Source organism: Gracilinanus agilis, chromosome 3 (genome assembly GCF_016433145.1).
Source record: "Gracilinanus agilis isolate LMUSP501 chromosome 3, AgileGrace, whole genome shotgun sequence".
In the NCBI taxonomy this organism is placed as follows: domain Eukaryota; kingdom Metazoa; phylum Chordata; class Mammalia; order Didelphimorphia; family Didelphidae; genus Gracilinanus; species Gracilinanus agilis.
The window spans coordinates 276,950,987-276,976,461 of NC_058132.1; the positions used below are offsets into that span (position 1 = coordinate 276,950,987).

At 36.2% G+C, this 25,475-nt stretch overlaps 1 protein-coding gene across 1 annotated transcript in view; it reads left to right on the top strand.

Annotated features, from left to right (window-relative positions):
• The window catches only part of NEB (nebulin), a 235,194-nt gene that overhangs the window by 55,593 nt on the left and 154,126 nt on the right, over positions 1–25,475 (top strand). Inside the window, exons 31-46 of the mRNA XM_044669878.1 lie at positions 1,992–2,096; positions 2,185–2,292; positions 4,032–4,343; positions 4,444–4,650; positions 6,532–6,636; positions 7,381–7,488; positions 9,848–10,159; positions 11,053–11,259; positions 13,722–13,826; positions 14,972–15,079; positions 16,990–17,301; positions 18,656–18,862; positions 20,188–20,292; positions 20,658–20,765; positions 22,358–22,669; positions 24,505–24,711. Of these exons, the coding sequence (XP_044525813.1) occupies positions 1,992–2,096; positions 2,185–2,292; positions 4,032–4,343; positions 4,444–4,650; positions 6,532–6,636; positions 7,381–7,488; positions 9,848–10,159; positions 11,053–11,259; positions 13,722–13,826; positions 14,972–15,079; positions 16,990–17,301; positions 18,656–18,862; positions 20,188–20,292; positions 20,658–20,765; positions 22,358–22,669; positions 24,505–24,711 (2,928 nt within the window). The remainder of the gene's footprint in view (positions 1–1,991; positions 2,097–2,184; positions 2,293–4,031; positions 4,344–4,443; positions 4,651–6,531; positions 6,637–7,380; positions 7,489–9,847; positions 10,160–11,052; positions 11,260–13,721; positions 13,827–14,971; positions 15,080–16,989; positions 17,302–18,655; positions 18,863–20,187; positions 20,293–20,657; positions 20,766–22,357; positions 22,670–24,504; positions 24,712–25,475) is intronic.

A 25,475-nucleotide genomic window follows, 5' to 3' on the forward strand; every position in this document is an offset into this window, starting at 1 on the left:
GAAAGAAAGAAAGAAAGGAAGGAAGGAAGGAAGGAAGGAAGGAAGGAAGGAAGGAAGGAAGGAAGGAAGGAAGGAAGGAAGGAAGGAAAAAGAAAGGAAAGGAAGAGATTAGGAGAAAGAGAGAGGGGGAGAGAAGGTGGGAGGGAGGAAGGAACAAATGAATGAACAAAGGAAGAAAGAAAAAGGAAGAAGAAAAAGAAAAGGAAAAAAAGAAAAATAATGTGGTAAAGATGCATTAGCCAAAGAAGTATTTGCTTCAAAGACCTTCAAACATCACTTAGAATTTAAAAGAAGCACATATTATGTCCTAGACACTTTGTTCTATTTACTATTTGAAGGGTAGTTTTCTGCAGATAGGACACTTTCTCCAATATCCAGGAATCTTGATATTGAGAAAGAGTTATTCAGTTATCTATACCCCTGCCCACTACCACACACACACTCCCCCAAGTCCAACCAATTTCTGCTCAGTTCCTATTTGTCAGTGTGTTTTCAGAGTAGTTGAGAGGAAATAGCTAACACTTGCTCTAAATTCTATTATTTCTTACCTTTAATCCCCTTTTGTTTTTACAAGGCTAAAAGTCTTTACTGAACTAGATTCCCTTCTAGGGGCAACAAGGTGGTACAGTATAGTACTAGATTGGGAGTCAGAAAAACTCAAGTTCTAATCCTGTCCCAGATACTACCTAGCTGTGTGACCCTAGACAATTCACTACATCTTCCTCAATCTTAGTTTCTTCAGCTATTCTTTTTTTTATAACCTTTTCCTTCCATCTTAGAATCAATACTGTATATTGGTTCCAAGGCAAAAGAGTGGTAAGGGTAGGCAATGGGGCTAAATGATTTGCTCAGGGCCTCACAGCTAGGATGCGTCTGAGGCCAGATTTGAACCTAGGACCTCCTGTCTCTGAGCCTGGTTCTCAATCTACTAAATCACCCAGCTGCCCTTCCTCAACTGTTAAATAAGATTAAGGGTAACATCTACTTCACAGGCTTATTATCGAGATCAGATAGTATAAAACACTCTGTAAATTCTAAAGTAAATGCTAGCTATTATTCATGTAAATTAACCTCTCATTTGGGGCTTTTCCATAAATTCCAATCTATGGGGCAGGAGAGAGAGGTGAGAAAGAGGAGTTTATTTCCTGAGGAATTTAAATCAGAATTTTAGGGGAGCCCAAAGCCAGCACACCTTCCCAAAAAGCATCTTAATTTTGAGAGTGGGTGGCATATCCCTATAGATATCCCTTCTATATCGTGTAGCTTAGGGACATGATGCCAACACAATCTGTAAAATCAGCATAATTTTTTTGTGCTTTCACCTTCTTTTCTCAGACTTTAACTTGTAACTTATTTTAATGGTGTTTATGATATTTAAAGATAAAATAGGTTGATATTATGCAATACTATATACATATTATATGCATTTCTGAGTTTCTAAACTTTTTCTGTGTCATCTGCTGGCCTTTGAGTGTCATCCTTGTCTTCCACAAAACTCGCTCAAAATCCCCATTTAATTTCTCCTACTGACCAGAGATACATTGAAACCTTGATGAGGAAAATCGCAATGTAGAGGGGATACTTGTATATTTCTAGATTATAATAGTCCATCTTTCTCCATATCCAAGGAGTGGCCCTCAGAACCATAATGACTGATGAGTGATAAAGAAGCTGACATTAAGACTGAGACCCCTTGTGTATACTAATTAGGGAATATGTATGTGTTTACTATGAGGTATGCTGCCAGCTAATGCTTTTCCAATGATTGTTAATTATATTCCAGTGGTACATCAAAATGGAAGAAGCCCTTCCTGGATTCTATAGGGGTCCATTAGAGCATATCTTTTTTTTTTCAAATGGATGTAGGGATAATAGAAAAGCCCCTTTACAAAATGGTCCTTTTGTATGTAATCTGAACCACTTGTGAACATAAATTTGAAATTATTGTCTTCTGACATCAAACTGTTTTCCTTTTTTTGTCTTAATTACAGATTCTCTACAAAGCCAAAGGAGAAGAAATGCTCCATAAATATAACCTGCCAGCTGACCTGCCTCAGTTCATTCAGGCTAAAGTTAATGCCTACAATATTAGTGAAGTAAGTTTATTCCACATTTTGGGTGTTTATGTTATTTACCTCTCTATAATGTAGTATTGGGTTTAACCTGAATGTCACCTTCTTTCAGAATTTATACAAAGCAGACCTGAAAGACTTGAGCAAAAAGGGCTATGACCTCAGAACGGATGCCATCCCTATTAAAGCTGCCAAAGCTGCTAGACAAGCTGCTAGTGATGTAAGTTCAACCATTTCTCATGTTCTTCTAAGAGGTATTGGCAGAAAACAGAATTCCATTGAGTTGTGTTTAATTCTTATTCATTTATTTATTTGTACAATCCTTACCTTCTCTCTTAGAATCAATATTAGGTTATTGGTTCTAAGTCAGAAGAGTAGTAAAGGCTAGTCAGTTAGGATTAAGTGACCTGTCCAGAGTCACACACCTAGGAAGTGTCTGAGGTCAAATTTGAATCCAGGATCTCCCATCTCTAGCTCTCTATCTACTGAGCCACCTAGCTGCCCTTTATTCATCTTTTAAGACCCAGTTCAAATGCTGGTAACATGCTTATCTCATTGAAAGAAGATAACCATTGGATCCAAAGGACATGGATTCCAATCCTGGGTCTTTTAACTAACTATATGACCTTGAGCGAGTCACAATTGTGCCTCAGTTTCCTTCTGTGTAAAACTAAGGGGATTGAACTAGGTTCTCCATAAGATCCCTCTATAAGATCATCTCTAAACCTATGATCCTCTTTGAAATCTTTAATTCTGTCCTATTGGTAGCAACTCCCATAAAGCACCTTGTTTTTGCACTTGCATTATGCATCATAGCTATCTTGTGTCTGTGCTTGTGTCTGATCCTAGATTGTAAACTCAATGAGGGTGGAACCTTGTCTTACCTTAACAACCTTCTATATACAATGACTGTGTAAAGTCCAAAACCAAGATTAATGCACACTAGCATATTTTTAATGTTGTTTGAGCTAAGGAAGCTCAGAATCTATCTCTTCGGGAATACCCATTATAAACATTAGCTCCATCACCATACCTACTTGCCTGATGCTGCTTATTAAATATTTAATATATGAATGTTGAATTAATGAAAAATTAATTCTAGATTAATAAGTATCCCAAGAAGTCCCCGTATTTATTATTCCAATGGCAGGTGAAAGTTACTTGTAAAACATTATCTAAGATAAAAAATTGTTAGATCCTTCTCTTATATATCTTGAGCAAAGGATGTGTATGAATTTCCACTGTAGTCAGTACTAATTAAGAGGCTTAAATTTATTGCTGGGCACTGGAGATAAAAAGAAAGGCAAATCCAAACCCTGCCTTTGAGGAGCTTACAAACTAATGTATATATTATTTGAATTTCTTTATATCAAATAAACCAATACCACATGCTCTTTGTTTAAAACAAAGACTTCATTAATATAGACACAATAGCGTCTTTGAGAATTGTTTTTAAGAGTAATTATAAAATGCTATCTTTTTTTACTATTCTTCTATGATTGAGACCCTCAATTTTAGTCTTAAACCTGGTTTCAGAAGAACATTTTGAATGAACAATATCAGTTCTTTCCTGAGAGTCATTTTCATCCACCATCCTATTCAACCTTTCAGTCTAACCTATGTCTTTCACTTTTTATATATAATTATTCTTCTCTTCTTATAAACCTCCCCTTACATTTCATTGCCTTAAATTGACTTGATTTTCACTACTACCCCATGATTAGGTTTCATTCAACTTAACAATTTAATTTTACCTTTCTTTTAATATTTTACAAAGCATTAAAATAGATTGTATCTAACAAAAAAAAACCTCACTGGTATAATTTCTGGGAAACTTAAATTTTCTCATCTTCAAATTGTCTAAGGAATGTTCTCATTGTTCTACCCCTTCCTCCCTGCCCCCCAAAAAAACAATCCTCACAACTAAATTGTAAATTTTTTGCCCTTTGATTTCAATAGGTTCAGTACAAGAAAGACTATGAGAAAGCCAAAGGGAAAATGGTGGGATTCCAAAGTCTCCAAGATGACCCCAAACTAGTTCACTATATGAATGTCGCCAAGTTGCAGTCTGATCGGGAGTACAAGAAAGACTATGAAAAGTCCAAAACCAAGTACAATACGCCTCATGATATGTTCAATGTTGTTGGAGCTAAGAAAGCTCAGGATCTCGTCAGCAATGTCAATTATAAGCATCAGCTCCATCATTATACTTACCTGCCTGATGCCATGGATCTGGAGTTGTCTAAAAATATGATGCACATTCAGAGTGATGTAAGTTTGTATGCACTTAGCGAAAGATAATGTTCAACTCGGATTTTAGACATAGATAAAGAATCTTTTACGCTCACTTCCATTTTCACTCTCTTTTTAGAATGCCTACAAAGAAGACTATAATACCTGGATGAAAGGTATTGGCTGGGTCCCTATTGGCTCTCTTGAGGTAGAAAAAGTGAAAAAAGCTGGTGATGCACTGAATGAAAAGAAGTACAGACAACATCCAGATACCCTCAAATTTACCAGTGTGGTGGATTCCCCAGTAATGGTCCAGGCAAAGCAGAATACACAGCAAACCAGTGATGTGAGTATGCTGAAAGAGAGAAAGTAAACCAAGTGAAAGGAGAACAGACTATAATTAGCAATTTTTTTAAAACTTGAAGATTGGGTCAGAATTTTGTTGCTATTTGCCGAAAGTTGTTAAAAATAGAAAAAAAACTTGCAACCTTACCAACATTTAATTTTTCTTATGTTTTACATTATAATTATATTTTTACACACTTCCCCCTCTACATAAGCTCTTTTTTTAACCCTTATATTCCATCTTAGAATAAATATTATGTATTGGTTCTGAGGCAAAAGAGTGGTAAGGGCTAGGCAATAGAGGTTTAAGTGACTTGCCCAGGGCCACACAACTAGAAAGTATCTGAGTCCAGTTTTGAACCCAGGACCTCTCCTCTCTAGGTTTGGCTCTCAGTCCACTGAGCCACTTTTCTGCTCCTTACAAACTATTTTTGAAGCACTTAGTAGATAATCCTGACAAGTAAAAATTTATACCTCAGTAATGCATGCGTATATGTAGCATATTACACCCAGATGCCAGCCACTGTGCTCACTGTGTGCTTATCCTCCAGTTACTATGTTATTTCTAGCATTTGTTATTTGTACATCATTACTATAAAATGTTGTTATTTGAACCTATAATAATTCCGACTTACTCAGCACAGTAGGTATCTCATTCTGGAACATGTGTTTTGCCGGTCAAATTTCATCCCATGTTAGGTGATAGCAGAGAATACATTTTCTGACTTTGGTAGAAAATGATGCCTTAATATGTTTGCCTAAATATAATCAATACATTTGCCTAAATACAATCAAAACAGGTATTATAGTCGATAGAAGCGATATGATGTTAACATCAACTATATTCATCTGTTAATACTAGTTCATACTATGTTCAGAAAGGCAGTAGTTTCATTACTAGTGAGTGACAGCAGGGGTTTTGCCCAGTGTTAAGTGTCTGTTAAGGCGGAATACAGATATTTTCCTCAGATGGTTTTTTGATTCTTTGGTTTTTTGAACACTTACAGATTTTAGTTGACAGCTGACAGAGAAAACTGAAAGTCATTGAATTGAGAGTTTATTTTTGATTTCATAACACATACTATGAGATTTTAAACAAATTATTTCATTTGAATGACTGTGAAAAGGAAAAAAATATTTTTTATGGAAGGTCTATGTTCCTCTTTGCTTCTACATGAAGAAAAAAGATAATAGTAAATTAAATTATAAAAGTATGAGATATTGGAAAGAGCACTTGATTTGGAATAAGAAGGCATGATTTCCATCTAGGTTCTGCCACTTTCTACCTTGTGACCTTGGGCAAGTAATCTAATCTTTCTGTGCCTCGGTTTCTTTACCTATAAAATGAGGAGAATTAGTCCTAATGACCTCTTCCAGTTCAAAATCTATGGTCCTATCATCTTATAATACTATGACTTTTTTATCAAAACTAATAAAATCATGTAATTTAGGAACAGAAAATATAACTAGGCATGAGGCTTTAATCTAAGTATTATTTTTATAAGAAAAAATTATAAAAAATTCAACTAGCAAAGGATAAATCCTTCAACTTTTAATATATTCTGCTACTAATACTAATTTATCAAACTTTTAAAATATCTTCCAATCTGGTTGTTAGTCAAAGGTTTATGTTTTTTTAATCATCTATGGGCAAAGGCAGTTTTATTTTTCTCAGAGTTTTTCTTTCTGTTTTTCTGCTATTAGACCTGAAATGTGCATTTTTGCAAAGATATGTAAAGCCTAAGCTTCTCAAACACAAGAAAGTGTATTTATTAATCTTTTAAGAAGTTAATCACATCTTAGAGATTACACTTTTCATAGTCCTGTGAGAGAGTTTTTCTTTTTATGACTTGAATTTTGTTTTGTGCTGTTATTCCCATAGATTTTATACAAAGCTAAAGGAGAAGATGTGAAACACAAATACACCATGAGCCCTGACCTTCCTCAGTTTATTCAGGCCAAATGTAATGCTTACAATATCAGTGATGTAAGTAGAATTGCATGTGCTCTGCTGTATACATAAACCAACGAAATCAGGAATTTTTTAAAACTAGAATAGTCTTTACACATCATCTCCCTTTTACTCACTAAAGGAATCCCTTTAATAATTACCTGAATATTTCCAGAGACAGAAAGCATGCTATTTTGCAAGACAAATCATTCCATTATTGATCAGCTCTTATTGTCAGAAAGTTCTTCCTTTTATTGACTGGATTTTGTTTCCTTGTCCTAGTTGACTTTAATCCTGCTTTCTGGAGATTCCCAAAATAAGTTTATCTCTAGTTTATGTAATATACCTCCATGTTAATGTTTGAAGGTGGAGATATCTTTAATCCCAAGTCAGTGGTCTTGTTTACGCTGTTGATTTTTCTAGAAGAAACCTTCTCAGGTCCTCTCAGTATATATCCTTGCATGATCTGGATTCTAGACCCTTCTTCATCTTAGTCATCCCTCCTTGGAACATGCTCTATTTTGTCAATGTTCTCCTTAGAAGGTGATAGCCCCTTACTGAACACAGAACTTTGAATGCAATCAGTCTTAAGCCTTGTAAGCCTCCCTTGATGTGGTCAATATCCTTAATGTGACTTGCTTTTTAAAAATGCTCCATAAATAGGGTGACATGTAGAATTCATTAAAACTTCTTTTTTTTAAGTAGCTCCACTAGTCTAGAATCAACTTTCTATTGATGAGAACTCAGAATGCTGTAATCACTTTTACAATTCTTTTCTAGGCATGTTATAAACGTGACTGGCATGATTTAATAGCCAAGGGAAACAACATGCTGGGTGATGCTATTCCAATCGCTGCAGCCAAGGCTTCTAGAAACATTGCTAGTGATGTAAGTATACATTTCAAGTAAAGTTTATGTGATGGCATTTTAAAAAGCAATCCAATGTGTACTTGTTTAAGTGGTATTTTATTGGCAGTGTTATTTCAAATCCATCACCTATTCAAATTCCCTACAAATTGTTAATGTTTCGAAAACCTGTCCGCTTTTAAACCTTATTTATTATTCCTTTTAGCTGACCCCACTTGGTAGAGCTGTCATGGAGCTGACAGCAGTTTGCTCTCCTGACTTATACTGCAAATTACCTCTCCTGACATATTTCCATGACATTTTACTTTTACTTTCAATAAAACAGACTGACTAGCATTACCATACTGGATTCAGATGACTGCCTGCATTATAATTTTGCAGGAGAGATGTAAAGAATGTCAAGTAAAATGAATAGATTTTCATAGCCAAATGGAAAACGACCCATTTCCCCATGATATCATCTTGTTTCATGTAAATAGATGCTCAAATCATCTGTAACCCAGAAAAGTATACATTTGTTTTTCAATGCAATCTTCCTATCATTGGAAAAATATTTCTTAGAAACATAAATTTCCTAGATCCTTCACTGGCACCATGCTACACCATGATATTTAACCTGCTGTTTAGAAACGGGAAAGAGTGGGGGACAGATTCCTTTTCCTTTTTTATTGCCTTCTTACACATAGTAGGAGCATAATACATGCAGCATAAATGAAACCACGTTGATGATAAAATGTAAAAATATTCCACCCAATTGTTAAAGTATGAATGAGCAGGGGGACATTTTTTCTAATGTTGTACATATTTAGATCAATTTCTGATTGAAGAGGTAAAGTATACATTATATTTTGGTAAATATAGAGATGGATGGACTCTGATATTTGGTCCATTTCATTAAAGGTTCTTTAATTTTTTTAAAAAACCTTTACCTTCCGTTTTGGAGTCAGTACTGTGTATTGGCTCCAAGGCAGAAAAGTGGTAAGGGCTAGGCAATGGGGATCAAGTGACTTACCCAGGGTCACACAGCTGGGAAGTGTCTGAGGCCAGATTTGAACCTAGGACCTCCCGTCTCTAGGCCTGGCTCTCAATCCACTGAGCTACCCAGCTACCCAGCTGCCCCCAAAGGTCTTTCATTTTAAAAAACAGGAAGAGATTATTTTCTAACCTTCCTTCAAGACTAACCAGGGCCAGTTCTGCTTAGTTTCTTAGATCAGGCAAGATCAGGTACATTCAGGGTGGTATGGTCACTTTGAAGTCAGGAAGAGCTAGGCTCAAGTCTTGCCTCTGATACATACAGGCTGTATAAACCTAGACAAGTCACTTTACTTCTATTCTCCAGGCACGTACGTTTTAGAGATTGTGCCAACAAACATTAATAGAGGGAGCATTCTCATTTAGGAATTTCCTATACCAATGGAATTCTAGGTTGAAGCCTTACTGCCCCTTCACTATGATAAACTTTAAATTAGATGGGGAAAAACACTTTGTAAAACTGTAAGAGTGAAAATTATGAGACTGGCCTCAAATTAATCATTTTATTAAATCAAAAGTAGCAGGAAAAGAAAGATGGAAAAATAGGAGAGAGATATAAAAAGTACTTTCCTTATTACTTCATTTAGCTAGCTATTCTATGGCTGCCATTTGGTACCCTACCTACACTCTCAGGGTAGTCCAGTCAGCACAAAACACAGAAGTGAAGGAAGAAAAATCAGTTTATCAAAAATATTCTCTGACCACTAACTTTCACATGTGACTTCTTGGGAGCCAGCTTGCGGTGGGGGGCAGTCCAGAGAGTATTGTAGGGAAGATCCCCTTGTTCCCACCTTGCCATATCTTGACTCCATTTGCTGCATTTTTCTGGCTGCTGTTCTACCCTCATGATTCAATTCACTCTACGATTTTCCTCACACAGTCCTTGCTTCTGGGACCAACTTCAAACTCAAGAGTCACGTAGCTTCCACCAGGGTGCAGAAATGGCAGGGACAAAGGGACGCGGGGACACAGGCAGGGCAACATCCCATGTGGGACTCCAGGAGAGGGGTGTCAATTCTCTTCACACAAAACTGCTGTACCAAAATACATGTACATTTTGGATTAATTCTTCATGTTTCCCCAAAGTGTCTTTGTGTTTTACTCTCTTCAGAGAATTTCAATTTTGAATAATTTCAAGTTATAGAATTAAGAATAAAAACAGGTTCAGGATTTATCTGTAAAACTCTTAAATATTCTGGGATTGATTATAATCATATTTCTATCTGGTCTGGCATTTCTCATGGTGCCTCCAAAAAAAGACAGATTGAATTTTTCTCTGCATCTGAATGATACAACCTTACCTTATGTGGTAATGTATCTATTTGATAATTATCACCTGTTTTTGCAGTATAAATACAAAGAAGCATATGAAAAGTCAAAAGGAAAACATGTCGGTTTTAGAAGCCTTCAAGACGATCCCAAGTTAGTTCACTACATGAATGTGGCCAAGATGCAGTCTGATCGTGAATACAAGAAGAACTATGAGAATACCAAGACTAGCTATCATACACCTGGGGACATGGTCAGCATCACTGCTGCAAAAATGGCCCAGGATGTTGCCACCAATGTCAACTACAAACAGCCAATACACCATTACACTTATCTGCCAGATGCTATGAATCTTGAACTTACAAGGAATATGATGCAGATTCAGAGTGACGTAAGTATGTGTAAGAGTTACATACAGTCCCATGGCATTTATTTTAGTCATTTAATTAGCTATAATTTGTCTTCTGTATTTGACTTCAGACTACACTAAGAGGTCTTAACACAGTTCGATATTTTATTATCAATGAGCATAACTAAAAAAACCTCCAAAGCTTTTTTCTTTTCTTTTTTTCTTTTTCTTTTCTTTTCTTTTNTTTCTTTCTTTCTTTCTTTCTTTCTTTCTTTCTTTCTTTCTTTCTTGCTGCTCTTTTCAAAATAGTGGACACTATTCTCTTTAGTGATCTTATAAATCAAAAAGCGGATTACTACTCATTAGCTGTAAAAGCTAATTAGTTTCTGCCCTTCTACAGTCACAAAAAAGATTATGGTAATCCAAGATTTCCTGTTACAAAATGAGATAAAGAACTATAAACCTGAAAGTTTAGATGGCTTTCTGGGAAGTGTAATATCAGTATGATAAAAAAAAATTACTGAAATCAAGAAAGGTAGTTTAATTTTTTTTAGAACTTGAATTCAAAGTTTTCATTTTGTGTGTACTTATGAGATGAGTCACTACTTAGCTAAATGGGAAGACAGTCTTGATTGTGATGTGTGCCTCTATACTAAAGAGCTATTCCATGAGCAAATATTGCACAGATTTTTTGTTTATGTAGGAAATGAACTTTACTAAGAACTGTCCCTTGGTCTTGGAAAGTGATGATTCTTCATTTCTAGACCCAGATCAGAATTTTAGTACAGGCCAAAGATAGCCAAGACATTGACCATAAATATTGAGCATACTGGAGCTTCTTATTATGCCTTTCATCTGGACGGAAGGGTCGATTTGAGAAACATTCCTTCACTATTCTCTGTGATGTTTTCTCACCTGAGATTTCTCTTTTGTAGAATGTGTATAAAGATGATTACAACACCTTCTTCAAAGGCATTGGCTGGATCCCTATTGGTTCTCTAGAGGTTGAAAAAGCCAAAAAGGCTGGAGAGGCAATAAGTGAGAGGAAGTATCGACAGCATCCTGACACAGTCAAATTCACAAGTGTGCCAGATTCCATGGGCATGGTTTTGGCTCAGCAAAATACAAAGCAACTGAGTGATGTAAGTAGTTTGCTTTCACAAGTGTGCATGGTACTTAGTGACCAAAATGCTTACTACTGATTAAGACCTCAGGTCATGCTGCTGCACCATTCTGCAGTAGGAAATGTTTAGCTTCAGGAGCACTAAGATAGAGCTTCCAACTCCTAAGGGAATGTTTATGCCAACAAGGGAAAAAAATGCTATCAAAGCTGAAAAGAAAATATTTTCCTTTCGAAGTGGCTTTTCAGTTTGAGCCTGTAGCAGAGGAGCTGAGGGAATTCACACAACATATTGCAGAGTCTACTGAGGGAAAAATAAAAGTTCAAAGAGGACAATTTGCCAAGTGCTGAAAGCTCTGAGCCCTTCTCACCTAAATATCTAATAGACAAAAATATTATTGTCACCCTTGACTGTATCAAGTCAAATATTTTTTTACTATGGAGTGAAATGATCCTCCCAGGCCTCAGTGTACCTTAAAAGATCTTAGTGCTGTTTTTCATACATAAATATATTATAATATAGTTATTTATATTTATATTATAATATGTTAAGGATCTGGGAAAAGGCCATCTCATTGAACAAAATTGTTTCCTTCATTTTCTTTAAAGTTTAGATGTCCCCATCTCACTCAGGGTAAGAAGGTAGCCCAATTCCAGTCCCATAACCTGGAAGCTTTGATTTGATCCATTTCTGACCTGGGCCAGTTGCCTTCTAAGGCAACCTGATCCCACCCTAACCCCCACCCCCTCCCAAACTCTGGGAGACTAACCATTTTGTTGCCAGGCTCAGGTAACAGTTAGGGATTGTAGGACTCCACCTCTAGTCCAAACAATATTTATAATGATTATATTGACTAAAAAATCAGTTCAATTTAGCAAATATGTAATTTTTCTAATTTTAAAATTAAATTTCCCATATTTGCCATTGACTAGACATTTTAACATAATCAAGATAACAAGTTACTTCGCTTTTCTATTCCTCAGGCTTCTCAAGTGAAAATGGGGATAATATTATTTATTCTACTTATACTGTACAGTTGTTATGAGGAAAGTGCTTAGCTATTTTAGTTCTAATTCTTAGTACCATCAAAGCAGAATGACAGGCGCTCAAAAGAAACATGAGATCTGCAAATGTAGAGACATCTCCATCCTAAATGTTCATATGAGCTATTTGTGCCCAACCTGTGTAGAGCCTTCTGAGCTTCTGTTGGTCTCATCAGCTGCAGTCCAAAAGACTAGACATTGACCTGATATAGTGAAGATATTTTAGTCCTCTGAACATGAAGGACAACATTGAACTGATTATTACTATTGTTATTATTATCAGTAATTCTGGTATTGTCCTCCAGGTTCTTTCTTTATCCTTTGTTATCTTACTGCATGCCAATTGTCCATTTTAATACTGATTAACACCTCTATCAGAGAGTAGGGAGTAAAGGACATAAAAGGAGGAAGATTCTGAATCACTCTTATAAGAATCTCCTAGGAAATACACACTAAGAATTTAAAACATTTTTAAATCAGGTTTGGAGTCTGTGGGTTTAATTGCCTTACCTTCTTAACTTGGGGCAGTTAGTTGGCATAGTGGATAGAATGCCATACAGGGAGTTAGGAAGACTCATCTTCCTGAGTTCAAATCTGACCTCAGAGACTTACTAGCTGTGTGACCCTAGGCAAGTCATTTGGCCCTGTTTGCTTCAGCTTCTTTATCTGTAAAGTGTGCTGGAGAAGAAAATGCAAACCACGCCAGTGTCTTTGCCAAGAAAACTCCAAATGACAATCCTGAAAGACATGATGGGGAGTGCTATGCACCTCCAGGAAAAGAACTGTTGGAGTCATCCTTCGCATCAGTGGATCTTTGGTTTTATTTTGGGGTTTTGGTTGTGTATGAGCTTGCTCTTACAACAATGACCAATAGGGAAGTGTAGTTTGCATGACAATAAAAATGAAAACAAAAAAAAGAAAAGAAAGCCCCAAATGGGGTCATGAAGACTCAGACATGGCTGACCAACAACAAACCCTTTCTCTTTACTCTCACAAATGAGTGGGAACCAAAGATAACTATCATTTTTTTCTGACTTCATACTGGGCAGTATAGTTCCATATCATGCATTTTCAAATGGCTACAAAATAGCCTAGACCAGGGGTTCTCAAACATTTTGGCCTTGGGATCCTTTCACACTTTAACAATTATGGAGGACCTCTCAAAGGATTTTGATTTATATGTCTTATATCTATCAAAAGTTGTTGCATTTCAAATGAAAGGATCTTAGTATCATTATGAAAATAGATTTGGCCCCAAGTACTCCTTGAAAGGGTTTCAGACTCCCAGGGCTCCCGAGGCCACATTTCAAGAACCACTGACATAGGACTTTAGAACCCCCAGAGCAGCATGTAAATAGTAGCAAATATTTGTTGGGATGTCATGAAGCCAATGGGCTATGAACTGTACAAAGTGCTTGATGTTACCTCTTTTCTTTTTAGTTGAACTACAAGGTAGAAGGAGAGAAAATAAAACACAAATATACCCTGGACCCTGAATTACCTCAATTTATTCAAGCCAAGGTCAATGCTCTCAACATGAGTGATGTGAGTACTTAAAATGTTATTGATTTAATCTTGTCTTAGCTGAGATTTATTAATGTGATTCTTCTCAACCTAAGTGCTGTTAAATTTACACATTGGAAACTCTAAGACCAAGTGTTGAACCTTTGGGATTTTAAAAGCAAATCTCTACCATCAAACTAAAGGAGTAGAGGGAGTGGATCTTCGAGTATTGACTAATTATTTGTCTCACAAATTTTAGGCAGAATCACACTTTTCCAGAAAGACTAGGAGTCTTTTTTGTCTTTAGAGATTTACAAAGAAAATATCTTTCTCCTACTCCAAGTATTTAATGTACACTCAAAAGTAGCACTCAGTAGTAATTAGGAACTATTATTCCTGAAACTTAATCTGAAGTAAAATGTAATTTTTCTTCATCTCTTCCTCAAGGGAGCTCACAGTCATATAGTTATCTTTTTTTGAAAAAAGGTTCATCTTAACCTTTAAAAACTGTTTTAAGGGTTTTTTTTTGCTTGACATTTAAGTTCCTATCATCACTACCACCATCATCACCACCACCACCACCACCACTACCACCCTGACATCTTTTTTCCAGGCTGTAAAATCCCTCTTTGAAAATGAGATCAAGCCAAGAAGAAAGTGAGTGTAGTTTGAAAATGGCTTGTTAGAGACTTGCCTAGAGCAGAGAAAGCAAGTCACTTCTCAGTGTTCTGGGAAACTTTTTAAGACTAAAAGTTGCAAGGGCTTCTCCACATCTATAAGTTCACTAAACTAATAAAATCTCAGATCTAGACCCTTTCCCTATACTTATACTGGCTTTTTTTAAGTACACCAATTTCCTTTTTATTTAAAAAAAAGGCAGAAAATGCTACTTTAGTTCCCATGACTTAATTGAATTCAATGAATGGAAATGGTCTAGATATGAAGTCAGAGGATCTAGGCTCAAATCCTGTCTCTACCATTACTACTGTGGGATCTAGGGCAAGTCTCACAAACTCTTGGGATCAGAGTTTCTTCATCTCTAAAATGATGGGATTGGAGTAGATGACCTCTAAGGTTCCTTACACCTGGAAATTGATGACTTTATAATCCATTGTTTGTAAGAGAATTTTTGTATCCTGTTCATTTCTCAGGTTTGCAGAATATAATCTGTCTTCTGTTTCTTTAAGGCTTATTATAAAGCAGACTGGAAGAAGACACTTGCAAAGGGCTATGACTTGAAGCCAGATGCTATTCCACTACTTGCTGCAAAAGCTGCAAGGAATATTGCTAGTGATGTAAGTATAATTTGAATGATTTTTCTTCTTTTCTATATCTTTCTATAATATGGAAAGGTCTACTCAATTAAGTTATACTCTTCCACAAAGATCATGAAAATGTCACATGAATATGGTCTCTGACATCTAAGTTTACAATTGATTGCCAATATTTTCTAACACTGCATCACTTTTGATTTCTAGGTCAAGTTAACTGAAGCAAATATTTTGATATTTTCTTAGCTATGAAAAATTTGGAATTCCCGTGATCATTATTCCTGTTGACTATGTAATTTCTAATTTAGATTTCATTGTGGGAAAAATATGAATTTGTTTAATTCTCAAAAAGAACCAATTGGTTCTAAGAAAGAAGAGTGGTAAGGGTTTAAGAAAAAAATTTTAATTAAAAAAAAAGAAACATTTCACTAACGACCAAGACTGTACTATGGCAAGTCAATAAATCACTCAACAAATATTCATTAAGCACCTTTTATATTCCAGGGCTATGCCAATCAATTCTTATCTATAGAAAGGTAAAAGATAGTTATCTATTTTCAAGAAACTCACAATCTAATCAGGGAAGCAATACAACATGCAAACAACTATGTACAAACAAGAAATACAGAATGAATGGGAAATAATCAACATATGGAAGACACTATATAATAAGTAACATTTACATAGAATTACTAGGGGCCCAATCCGGTGCTAAGTGCTAGAATTAAAAGGGGGTAAGGAAAGGCCTATGCAGAATATGGGAGTCTAATTTGGGACTTGAAGGAAACCAGGGGTGCTGAGAGATGGAGATGAAGAGGGGGAAAATTCCAAGCATGGAGGGAGAGCCAGGGAAAATATTTGGAGTTAAGAGATGGAGGATCTTGTTAATGGATCAGTGAGGGGTTCACTAGATCACAGAGTATGTTGTGTGTGGGGTGGGGGAAACTTGGAAAAGGGCAAAGTGTAACCTGTAAGGAGACTGGGAAGGTAGAGAGAGCAGATTATGAAGGGCTTTGAATGCCAAATACCGGATTTTATATTTGATTCTGGAGGTGAAAGGAAGCCATTGGAGTTTATTGAAAAGAGAGTATGGAACTGACATCTTAGACATGAGCTATAGGAAAATCACTTTGATGGCTAAATGAAAAGTGGAAGAGAGTTAGAAGAAATGTGTGGAATTTTTTATGGTGAAATCAAAGAAAAACAAAGATTGTGCATCAGCTATGGGGGTGGGGTGTGAAGGGGGGTTGAAGGGGAAAGTAAAAACATGAACCATGGAAAATTTTTCTAAAAAATAAAATTAAAAAAACCCAAAGAGAATGAATTATGGTTTAAATAATGAAGCTCTAGTCTTAATTTGTTTCATGAACATAGGTCATATTCTTAGTTATTTTAGTAGGTTATTTTTTTGTTAAATAGAGGGAACCTCATTAATTTGCATATCACCAATTTGAGTTTTCAGTGATTAATTCAAGGAGTAGGCTGGTTTAGTATTACATAGCATGCCATTTCTGCATAGAATACACAAATTCATAGTACAAGCACACTTGTTGAAGGAGCCAATGAAAACAGTTAGGAGACCCAGCTCAAACTTTCAAGACTCCCATTTATTCAATCAGTCAACGAGCAATTATATACTTTATTTGTTAATTATACATCAGTTCTTTCTATTGATTAATGCAGGTCCCCTAAGGTTGTCCACTGGTAAAGAATTCTCTAACTCATTTTAATTATTATAAGCACTTGTACATAACTATATTTCTTTTAAAATGTTACAAATGTAGATGTTTCTCTAATCCAGTCTGGATTAGATGTCCCAGTGAGTCCAAGAGAGTGATGTTTTACACTTTAATACTTTCTTGCTAGAGAGACTTATATTATATTTTTGACACTTTGACACTTTGACACTTTCATTATTATTTTCTTTCCTCTAGTTCAAATATAAGGAGGCATATGAGAAAGACAAAGGAAAGCAAGTTGGATTTCTTAGTCTTCAGGATGACCCTAAACTGGTACACTACATGAATGTGGCCAAAATACAGTCAGACCGGGAGTACAAGAAAGGTTATGAAGCCAGCAAGACCAGGTATCATACACCCTTGGATATGTTCAGCGTGACAGCTGCAAAGAAGTCTCAGGAAGCCACTACCAACACCAACTACAGACAGCCAATCCATCATTATACCCTCTTGCCCGATGCCCTGAATATGGAACATTCCAGAAATGCAATGCAGATCCAGAGTGATGTATGTATTAATCAGTGGACTTGCTAATTGATTATATATAAACTAGTAATATAATAAATACTAGTCATAAACTAGTGCATGTATAAATAGGCATTGTACTAAGTGCCAGAATTAATAGGTTAAAGGAAGGCTTTATGCAGAATATGGGACACTCACTTGGGATTTGAAGGAAAGTAGGGAAGCCAGGAGATGGCGATGAGGAGGGAAAAAATTCCTAGCAGGGGAATAGCCAGGGGAAATACTTGGAATTGTAAGATGGAGAGTCTTGTTACTGAAATAGCAAGGAGATCATTGTCATTTAATCAAAGAGTTGACTTGTGTGTATGGAAGGGAGCAAGGTGTACCCTGTAAGAAGACTGGAAAGGTATGGGGTTAGTATAAACCAGTAATTTGTCTAGTCCAAATAATCAGGATTTAATTTTCTTTTGCCACAGTTGGGCAGGAATGGGAATCTCATATACTCTATATGAAAGTTTATTGAGGAAGCCCCTTCTTTGCAGTGCTCCTGTCTGCTTCCAGAGATTGGTAAAGGATCAATTTAAGTGGTTGGTTCATTTAGGCTATATTCTGCCAGAATATAGATAGGCAATGTAATGTAGTGTTAGAGTTGGCCTTAGAGCCAAGAAGACTTGATTTCAAATCTGGCCTTTGATATATACTGACTGTGTTACCCTGAGTAAGTCATTTAACTTCCCTTTGTCCTGCATGACTCTCTAAGATTCCAAGTTGTGAAGGAGATGCCAATCTGCATTGGTAGAGGGAATTTCCTTATATCAATTAAATCATAGGTCCAATCTCTATCCTTACCTGACCAAATGACTTAAAGCTAATTCTTGGATAAAAGGTAGATTTAGGAATAAGTTTATGTCATTCTATGAACTTGGCTGCCTCATTTTTAAGTGAGAGGACTAGATTAGAAGAACACAAATCTCTTCTGGCTCTGACAATTTATCGTTAAATCTCCTTCATGAAAGAGAGATTTGAAGCATATTAGACAGCTACTCTTTATATCATCACCAATGTTTCTGGGAGCTGAGGTTCAACTGAGGAGGTCTGGATTCTAGTAACTCTACTCAACCAACTCAATACTCTTTAAAAACCATTTTGATTCACAAAAAAATCTTCTTAGCTTTTCTTCTCTTTTCCCCAACAAAGTATAATTTAAAGCTGAAAAAGAATGACCTCATAAACTCTCCTAGATAGCAAATATATGTTCTATTCACACGATCCCAAATACAGTAGGGAGTAGAAAGTAAGTTGTTCCCATTGTATTTGCAACAATGAATAAATCATTCAGGGAAATAAGCCCAAGTTCTGACTGTTTCTGCCTGGATGCTTCCCTTTTGTTTTCTAGAATCTTTATAAGTCAGATTTCACTAACTGGATGAGAGGAATTGGGTGGGTGCCAGCAGAATCTCTGGAAGTGGAGAAAGCAAAGAGAGCTGGAGAGATTCTCAGTGAGAAGAAGTACCGCCAACATCCAGAAAAACTGAAGTTCACCTATGATATGGATGCTATGGAACAAGTGCTTAACAAAAATAACAAGCTGACAATGGACAAGGTAAAATCTAACATTCAAGAATCAAACAAAGAATCTTCAAATAACTTTTCTAGCCAGTTCTAGCAGATGATAAGATTGTTTTTCTTAAAGTTTTTATTGTAGGGGATTCCATGACTTTAATAATTTTAGGGCCTAATAATCCACTGGTACAGTGGAGAATTTTGCCAATTGGGCCCATTCTCTTTCTTGGTACATTAGAATTAGTACTTGACTAAGAATCAGGGGCCCAGTATTTTGATTTTTGTCCTACTGTTTACTAACCATGTAATTTTGGACTATAGTTTTCTCTTGGTCACAATTTTCTCGTGTATAACATGTAAGGATTGGTCCATAGGAATTTTAGGAATCCTTCCATCTCAAAAGATCTGATTCCTTGATTCTTCTTAGAAATCTCTTCTTTAGATCAATTATTAGTCATCTTCTCTGTGTCTAAACCATGGCTAAATTAAAAACCATTTTCTATAGCTAAGCTAAAAGAGGACCATGAAATTTGGCAGACGTTGGTAGTCAGTATCATGAATCAATGGATTTGTTGCTCAGTGGATTCACAAGGGATGAGGCCAGACAGTTCACTCATCTTGCTGAAATTTAAGCCAGGTTCCTACTGTTGCCATTTGTTCTTCTTTCCTTAATGTTATACTTAATGCTGCTCTGTGAATATAAGGAGTAGCTAGTTGGTTAATAAATTAATATTTTTAAAAGCATCATTTATTTTTTTGTTTGTTTTTTTTTAACCCTTGTACTTCAGTGTATTGTCTCATAGGTGGAAGATTGGTAAGGGTGGGCAATGGGGGTCAAGTGACTTGCCCAGGGTCACACAGCTGGGAAGTGGCTGAGGCCGGGTTTGAACCTAGGACCTCCTGTCTCTAGGCCTGACTCTCACTCCACTGAGCTACCCAGCTGCCCCCTCATTTATTTTTTAAGAGAATTGTTACCACTCCATGTTTGCTTCTCCAAGATCACTGATCCTCATCCATTTAACCTTGATACTTGGAGACCATGTTCTTAATCATTTTGCTGTTCACTTTGCAACCTCAGCATTTCCTTAATGTCTTTATTAAACTTCTGAGTTAAAGAACAGACAGTATCCAATCCTTTATTAAAAAGGGGGTCCTCAACAAGAGTGAATGGCATTCCTGTTAATATGTAGGGTTTTTTCTCCCCTCCCCCAAAAAAGCATAATATTGCAAATAGCTAAATCATCCAGAAGCAACAGAAAACCACAAGAACCTAATTGTGCATAAATCTTATTTTCTGTCATCCTCCTTAAGGGATCACTTCTCAAGTTTTTCTCACTCTAAAATGTTTCAATCTTCCCATTGCAGAGGCTCTACACTGAGAAATGGAACAAAGACAAGACGACCATCCACGTTATGCCTGACACTCCAGAAATTTTATTGTCCAGAGCAAACCAAGTTACCATGAGCGATGTAAGTAAATAAAACCAAAAAAGGACACTCAGCCTTCAATTAAAACATACTGTTGTGTTTTTTTTTAAGAATTCCTTATCTTCTGTTTTAAAATCAATACAGTTTATTGGTTCCAAGTCAGAAGAACAATAAAAGCTAGTAAATGAGGGTTAAGTGATTTGCCAGTCACATAGCTAGGAAGTATCTGAGGCCATATTTGAACCCAGGACCTCCTGATTCTAGGGTTGGCTCTCAATCCACTGAGCCACATAGTCATTATCATGTTTTATATCTCACTGATTTTTAAATCAATCCTGGGAGGGGGGAGAGAATGACTTTCTTGCCTGAGTAATAAAATTATCTTCTTTTCCTTCTTGGTGGATTAGAAACTCTACAGATCTGGCTGGGAAGAGGCTAAGAAGAAAGGCTATGACCTGAGGCCAGATGCTATCTCAATACAGGCTGCAAAATCCTCTAGAGACATTGCTAGTGATGTAAGTACTTTTAATGGGCCTTAATTAAGATACGAGAACATAAAATGTAACAGGCTTAAGTGACTCATGAACTGCTTTCATTCTACGCCTGGGCATCATTTCTCCTTTTTAAAAACAGTTTAATAGTATTTTATTTTTCCCAATTGCATATAAAGACAGGTTTTAACATTTCTTTTATAAAATTTTGAATTCCAAATTTTTCCCTCCCTCCCCACTTCCCTGAGATGGTAATCAATTTAAAAGAGGTAATACATTTGAAACCATGCAAAAACATTTCCATATCATGCATGTGTAATCACGCACAACACATTTCCATATGTTGTAAAAGAAAATGCAGACCCCAAAAAATTAAACCCACAAAAAAATAGAGCGAAAATGAATATGCTTTGATCTGTATTCAAACTTATTATTTATCCTTGAAGGGCCTTCCATTCTGCATAACCCTTAATGAAAATGGAAGGAATTCAGTAGTTTTACTCAGTAGCCCTTCTGAACACATTATGGTCAGTTCTCTAAAACCTTTTTCTTAGAAACTTAGCACACTTTGATGCCTTTAAACTCTAATTGAGTTATTTTTTTATTTAGCATAAGTGTGAAATTATAATAGTAGCTTATATTTTTATAGTATTTTAAGGTTTACAAACACTATATATACATTTTTTGCCTCATTTGATTAGACAACTGAGGAAAGGAATTAAATCTTTTTAACCCAATTTTTTCCCAAGAATTTCTAATTTATCTCACATTGGTCTTCCACGCCAAACCTCAGAATTAAAAGGACATCATTTACAGCTTTGATTCAAGAATCCAATGATGTGGACATTTCTAGAGCCTAAAGATGCTCTTTGGGGCAATTATTCAGAATATTCTCCTAATAAGTAGATAACAGGGTGAAAATAAATCTTTTTTTAAGTATTTTTATGAAAATTTTCAAAAAAATTAATAAGCATTTATTTTTCCTTCCTTCTCCACTGGGAAAATCCTCATAACAATTTACAAAGACAAGCAAAACAGATTCCTATATTTGCTATGTCCAAAAATATGTATCTTATTCTGCTTAGTCTGTCATCTTTCTATCAGGTGGTAGGTAGTGTTTTTCATCACTGTTCTTCTAGAATACTTGTTGAACATTTTATGTTGATAACAGTCCTTAACTCTTTAGAAGTTGCCCATTCTTACAATATGTCATAGTTCAAGTAAAAAGTGTTCTCCTGGGTCTGTTACATCAGTTCATCTAAGCCTTCCTAGGTCTCTCCAAAACTGATTCAGGACACAATAGTATTCCTTTATATTCAAATGTCCTAATTCAATTATTCCCTCTTCTTAACACACGTGTAAAGAATTTGTGCATCTTAAGTCAGCTTTCATTTTGAGTTATATTTTCCCTCATGTAGATGAGTTTTGTGGGCTAATTCGGAAACTTGAGATGAAATCTTTTATTTTTTAATCCATCTCTATTTAGATTTTCTTTTGCTTATTTTAAACTAGCTGAAACCAAATACATTTAAAAATGGTAGCCACCATATGGCTATGGGAACCTGTTCTCTTCTCTTACTCATTATCATTGTCCTACTTTCTCCTTCCTGTGACAGTACAAGTATAAGCAAGCCTATGAAAAAGCCAGAGGGAAACACATTGGCTTCCGGAGTCTTGAAGATGATCCCAAGTTAGTGCACTTCATGCAAGTGGCTAAAATGCAGTCTGACCGAGAATACAAGAAGGGCTATGAGAAGTCAAAGACATCATTCCACACTCCAGTGGACATGCTCAGTGTTGTGGCAGCAAAGAAATCACAGGAAGTGGCTACCAATACCAACTATAGGAATTTGATCCACACATACAACATGCTGCCAGATTCCATGAGCTTTGAATTAGCCAAAAATATGATGCAGATCCAGAGCGATGTAAGTGAAAGACCAAAGTATTTGTGCACATTGACTCAGGACCCTTTAATACTTTGAAAGTCACTGCCATAGAGAAGAGGAAGAGGAAAAGCAGGAAAACAAATGTTACTGATTATCTTTGCTCTTTGTCCTGATATTGCCCCAACTTTTGTAATGTACACTGACTGTGACATTTCCCAGTTTTGCTATGGTACTCCAAAGATACTAAAAAGTATTATGTATGTATATATATAAATATATTTGTATAGGAGCAGCTGTTAGAAAGATTATGCTAAATGATACCAGTGAAGATAGAAAGGGTCATGTAATTGGAGAACTCAGCACTTATGACTATTCATTTGTTTATATGTTTGGGAGAAGGAAGGAAGGAAGGAAGGAAGGAAGGAAGGAAGGAAGGAAGGGAGGGAGGGAGGGAGGGAGGTGGAGAGGGAGAGAGGAGGGAGGGAGGGAGAGGGAAGAAAGAGGGAAGGCAAAGGGAGGGAGGAAGGAAGGAAAATATCGAGGAAGAGAGCTAGGAAGGGAGAAAAAAAGAAAGGAAAGAAGGATAAAGAAGGATATATAAAGTACCTACTATATGCCAGGCACTGTGCCAAAATTATCTATTAGTCACTTTATAAAAATTATTTCATTTGATCCTCAGAATGCCTGTCTCCTGGAGGTAGATGCTATTAATATCTTCATTCTATAATTGAGAATTCTGAGGTGAATAAAGGTTAAGTGACTTGCCTAAGGTCACATAGCCAGTAAGTGTCTGAGGTCAGCTCTGAGCTCAGACATTCCTGCTCCAAGACCCAAAGTACCATCCACTGTGCCACATAAGAGAAGAAAGACTAAAATTTGGAAGAACATATTACCTGGCCTAGAGAGAAAGACATGGGTCAGCAGGGCACACACTATCCAAGCAGAAATAGATATAGTGCAATACACACAAGGCAAAAACCAGAGCTGAGAGCAAAGCCCAGTTTACCCCAAACAGCTATGAGGTCTTTAAAAAGCAATGGTGTATTGTGACAGACTGATGAGTGGGGTAGGGGGATGGCTTCCAAGAGGCTGTCTTAAATTTGATTTAAAACAAATGAAATATATTCATGGTGACAAGATATAGAAACCAAGTTGCTTGTAAAATCTGGAAGCAACTTAATTTGAGAGAATGTTCCTCAACAGAGTGCTGTACAATGAAAAAGAGACTCGAACTTGGAGTCATGGAGCCTGAGTAAAAGATCATCTCCCCCATTTAATTGCCTGTATGCCCATGGGGAAATTACTTAATTTCTCTGGGACTCAGTTTTCTCAACTCTAAGATGAAGGCCTGGATGAGATGGCCACTAAGATCTCTTTCCAGCTCAAAAGCCATGATCTAGGAAACTGTGACCCAGAGATAAAATCCCTACAAGCAATTATTTTCTATTTGCCTTTGAGTAGCATTTTTTCTCTCTAAGATAATTGTGAAAGGAAACTGACACAAGAATCCTGAACTTAGTAAAATAATAACATGAGATAAAATCCAAGCTCTACTGTTCTCTAGATAACCTTAGGAAAGTCACTTAACTTCCTTGATTCTCAGTTTTCTCATCAGTAAAATGGGAGCAGGTGATGTGGTTTAGATTATCCCAGACTTTTCCCATCTCCAGGATCTGATGTCACTTTTGATTTAGTGAGAAAAGGAATGGAAGTTGAATATTTTAAATGATTGAATTTTAACATTTTATTTTTTGAAAATGAAAATGGAAGCCATTAACCATAACATATCCTGTTTTGTTGATCTGTACTACCTCTTTGATGTCTGCAAGACTAACAATGTTTCATTCTCTCTCTCCAAACCTTTTTGAAAAAAGAATCAGTACAAAGCAGACTATGATGACTTCATGAAAGGTATCGGGTGGCTACCCTTAGGCTCACTGGAAGCTGAGAAGAATAAGAAAGCAATGGAAATCATCAGTGAAAAGAAGTACCGCCAACATCCAGACACTCTCAAGTATTCTACTTTAATGGACTCAATGAACATGGTTCTAGCACAAAATAATGCAAAAATTATGAATGAAGTAAGTAAACATTTCAAAAATTTAGTCATTCAAAGGGGACAGAAAGAATGAAGACTTAGGAGTGAGAAGAGCTATGACCTATTACTAAATGTCTGTGCTTCAGCAATGAGATACTGAGAAAGTGACTTAAGATCTCTGAGCCTCAGTGTCCTTCTCTGGAAAATGATTGCAGCAATACCATGCCTCTTGGGATTGTAAGAAGCCTAAAAAGTAATGCATGTTAAAGTGCAATATATATCATAGAGCTGTGACAACTTAAGGTATTGTTATATATTTGATACTTTAAGGAGACTAGGAATAATGAGTGGGAGTTGCAGGAAGACAGGTATCATAGGCATGCAGGGAAAAACTAATAGAGAGCTGTCCCAAAGGAGATAGTGGTCTTCAAGCAATGGCCGAATAGCCATTTGTCAAGTATCAATCTATGAACAAATTTATTAAATGCACTCCAGATTCAAAGACAAAAATGAAATAGTTCCTACCTCTAAGGAGTTGATGTTCTACCAGGGGAGATTAATAGTTAGAGGAGAATCTTTTTCAGATAACAGGTTGGACTAATGGCCAGAGAAGTCCCTTCCCACTTTGGAATTCTGTGATCAGGGTCATAGGGAGATTATAAATACAGGTATTCTCTTTTCTAGTAAAGATTACAACCCAGTATTGTTGTTGTTTAGTCTTTCAGTCGTGTCTGATTCTTTGTGACCCCATTGAAATTTTCTTGGCAAAGATACTGAAGAGATTTGTCATTTCCTTTTTCAGCTTTA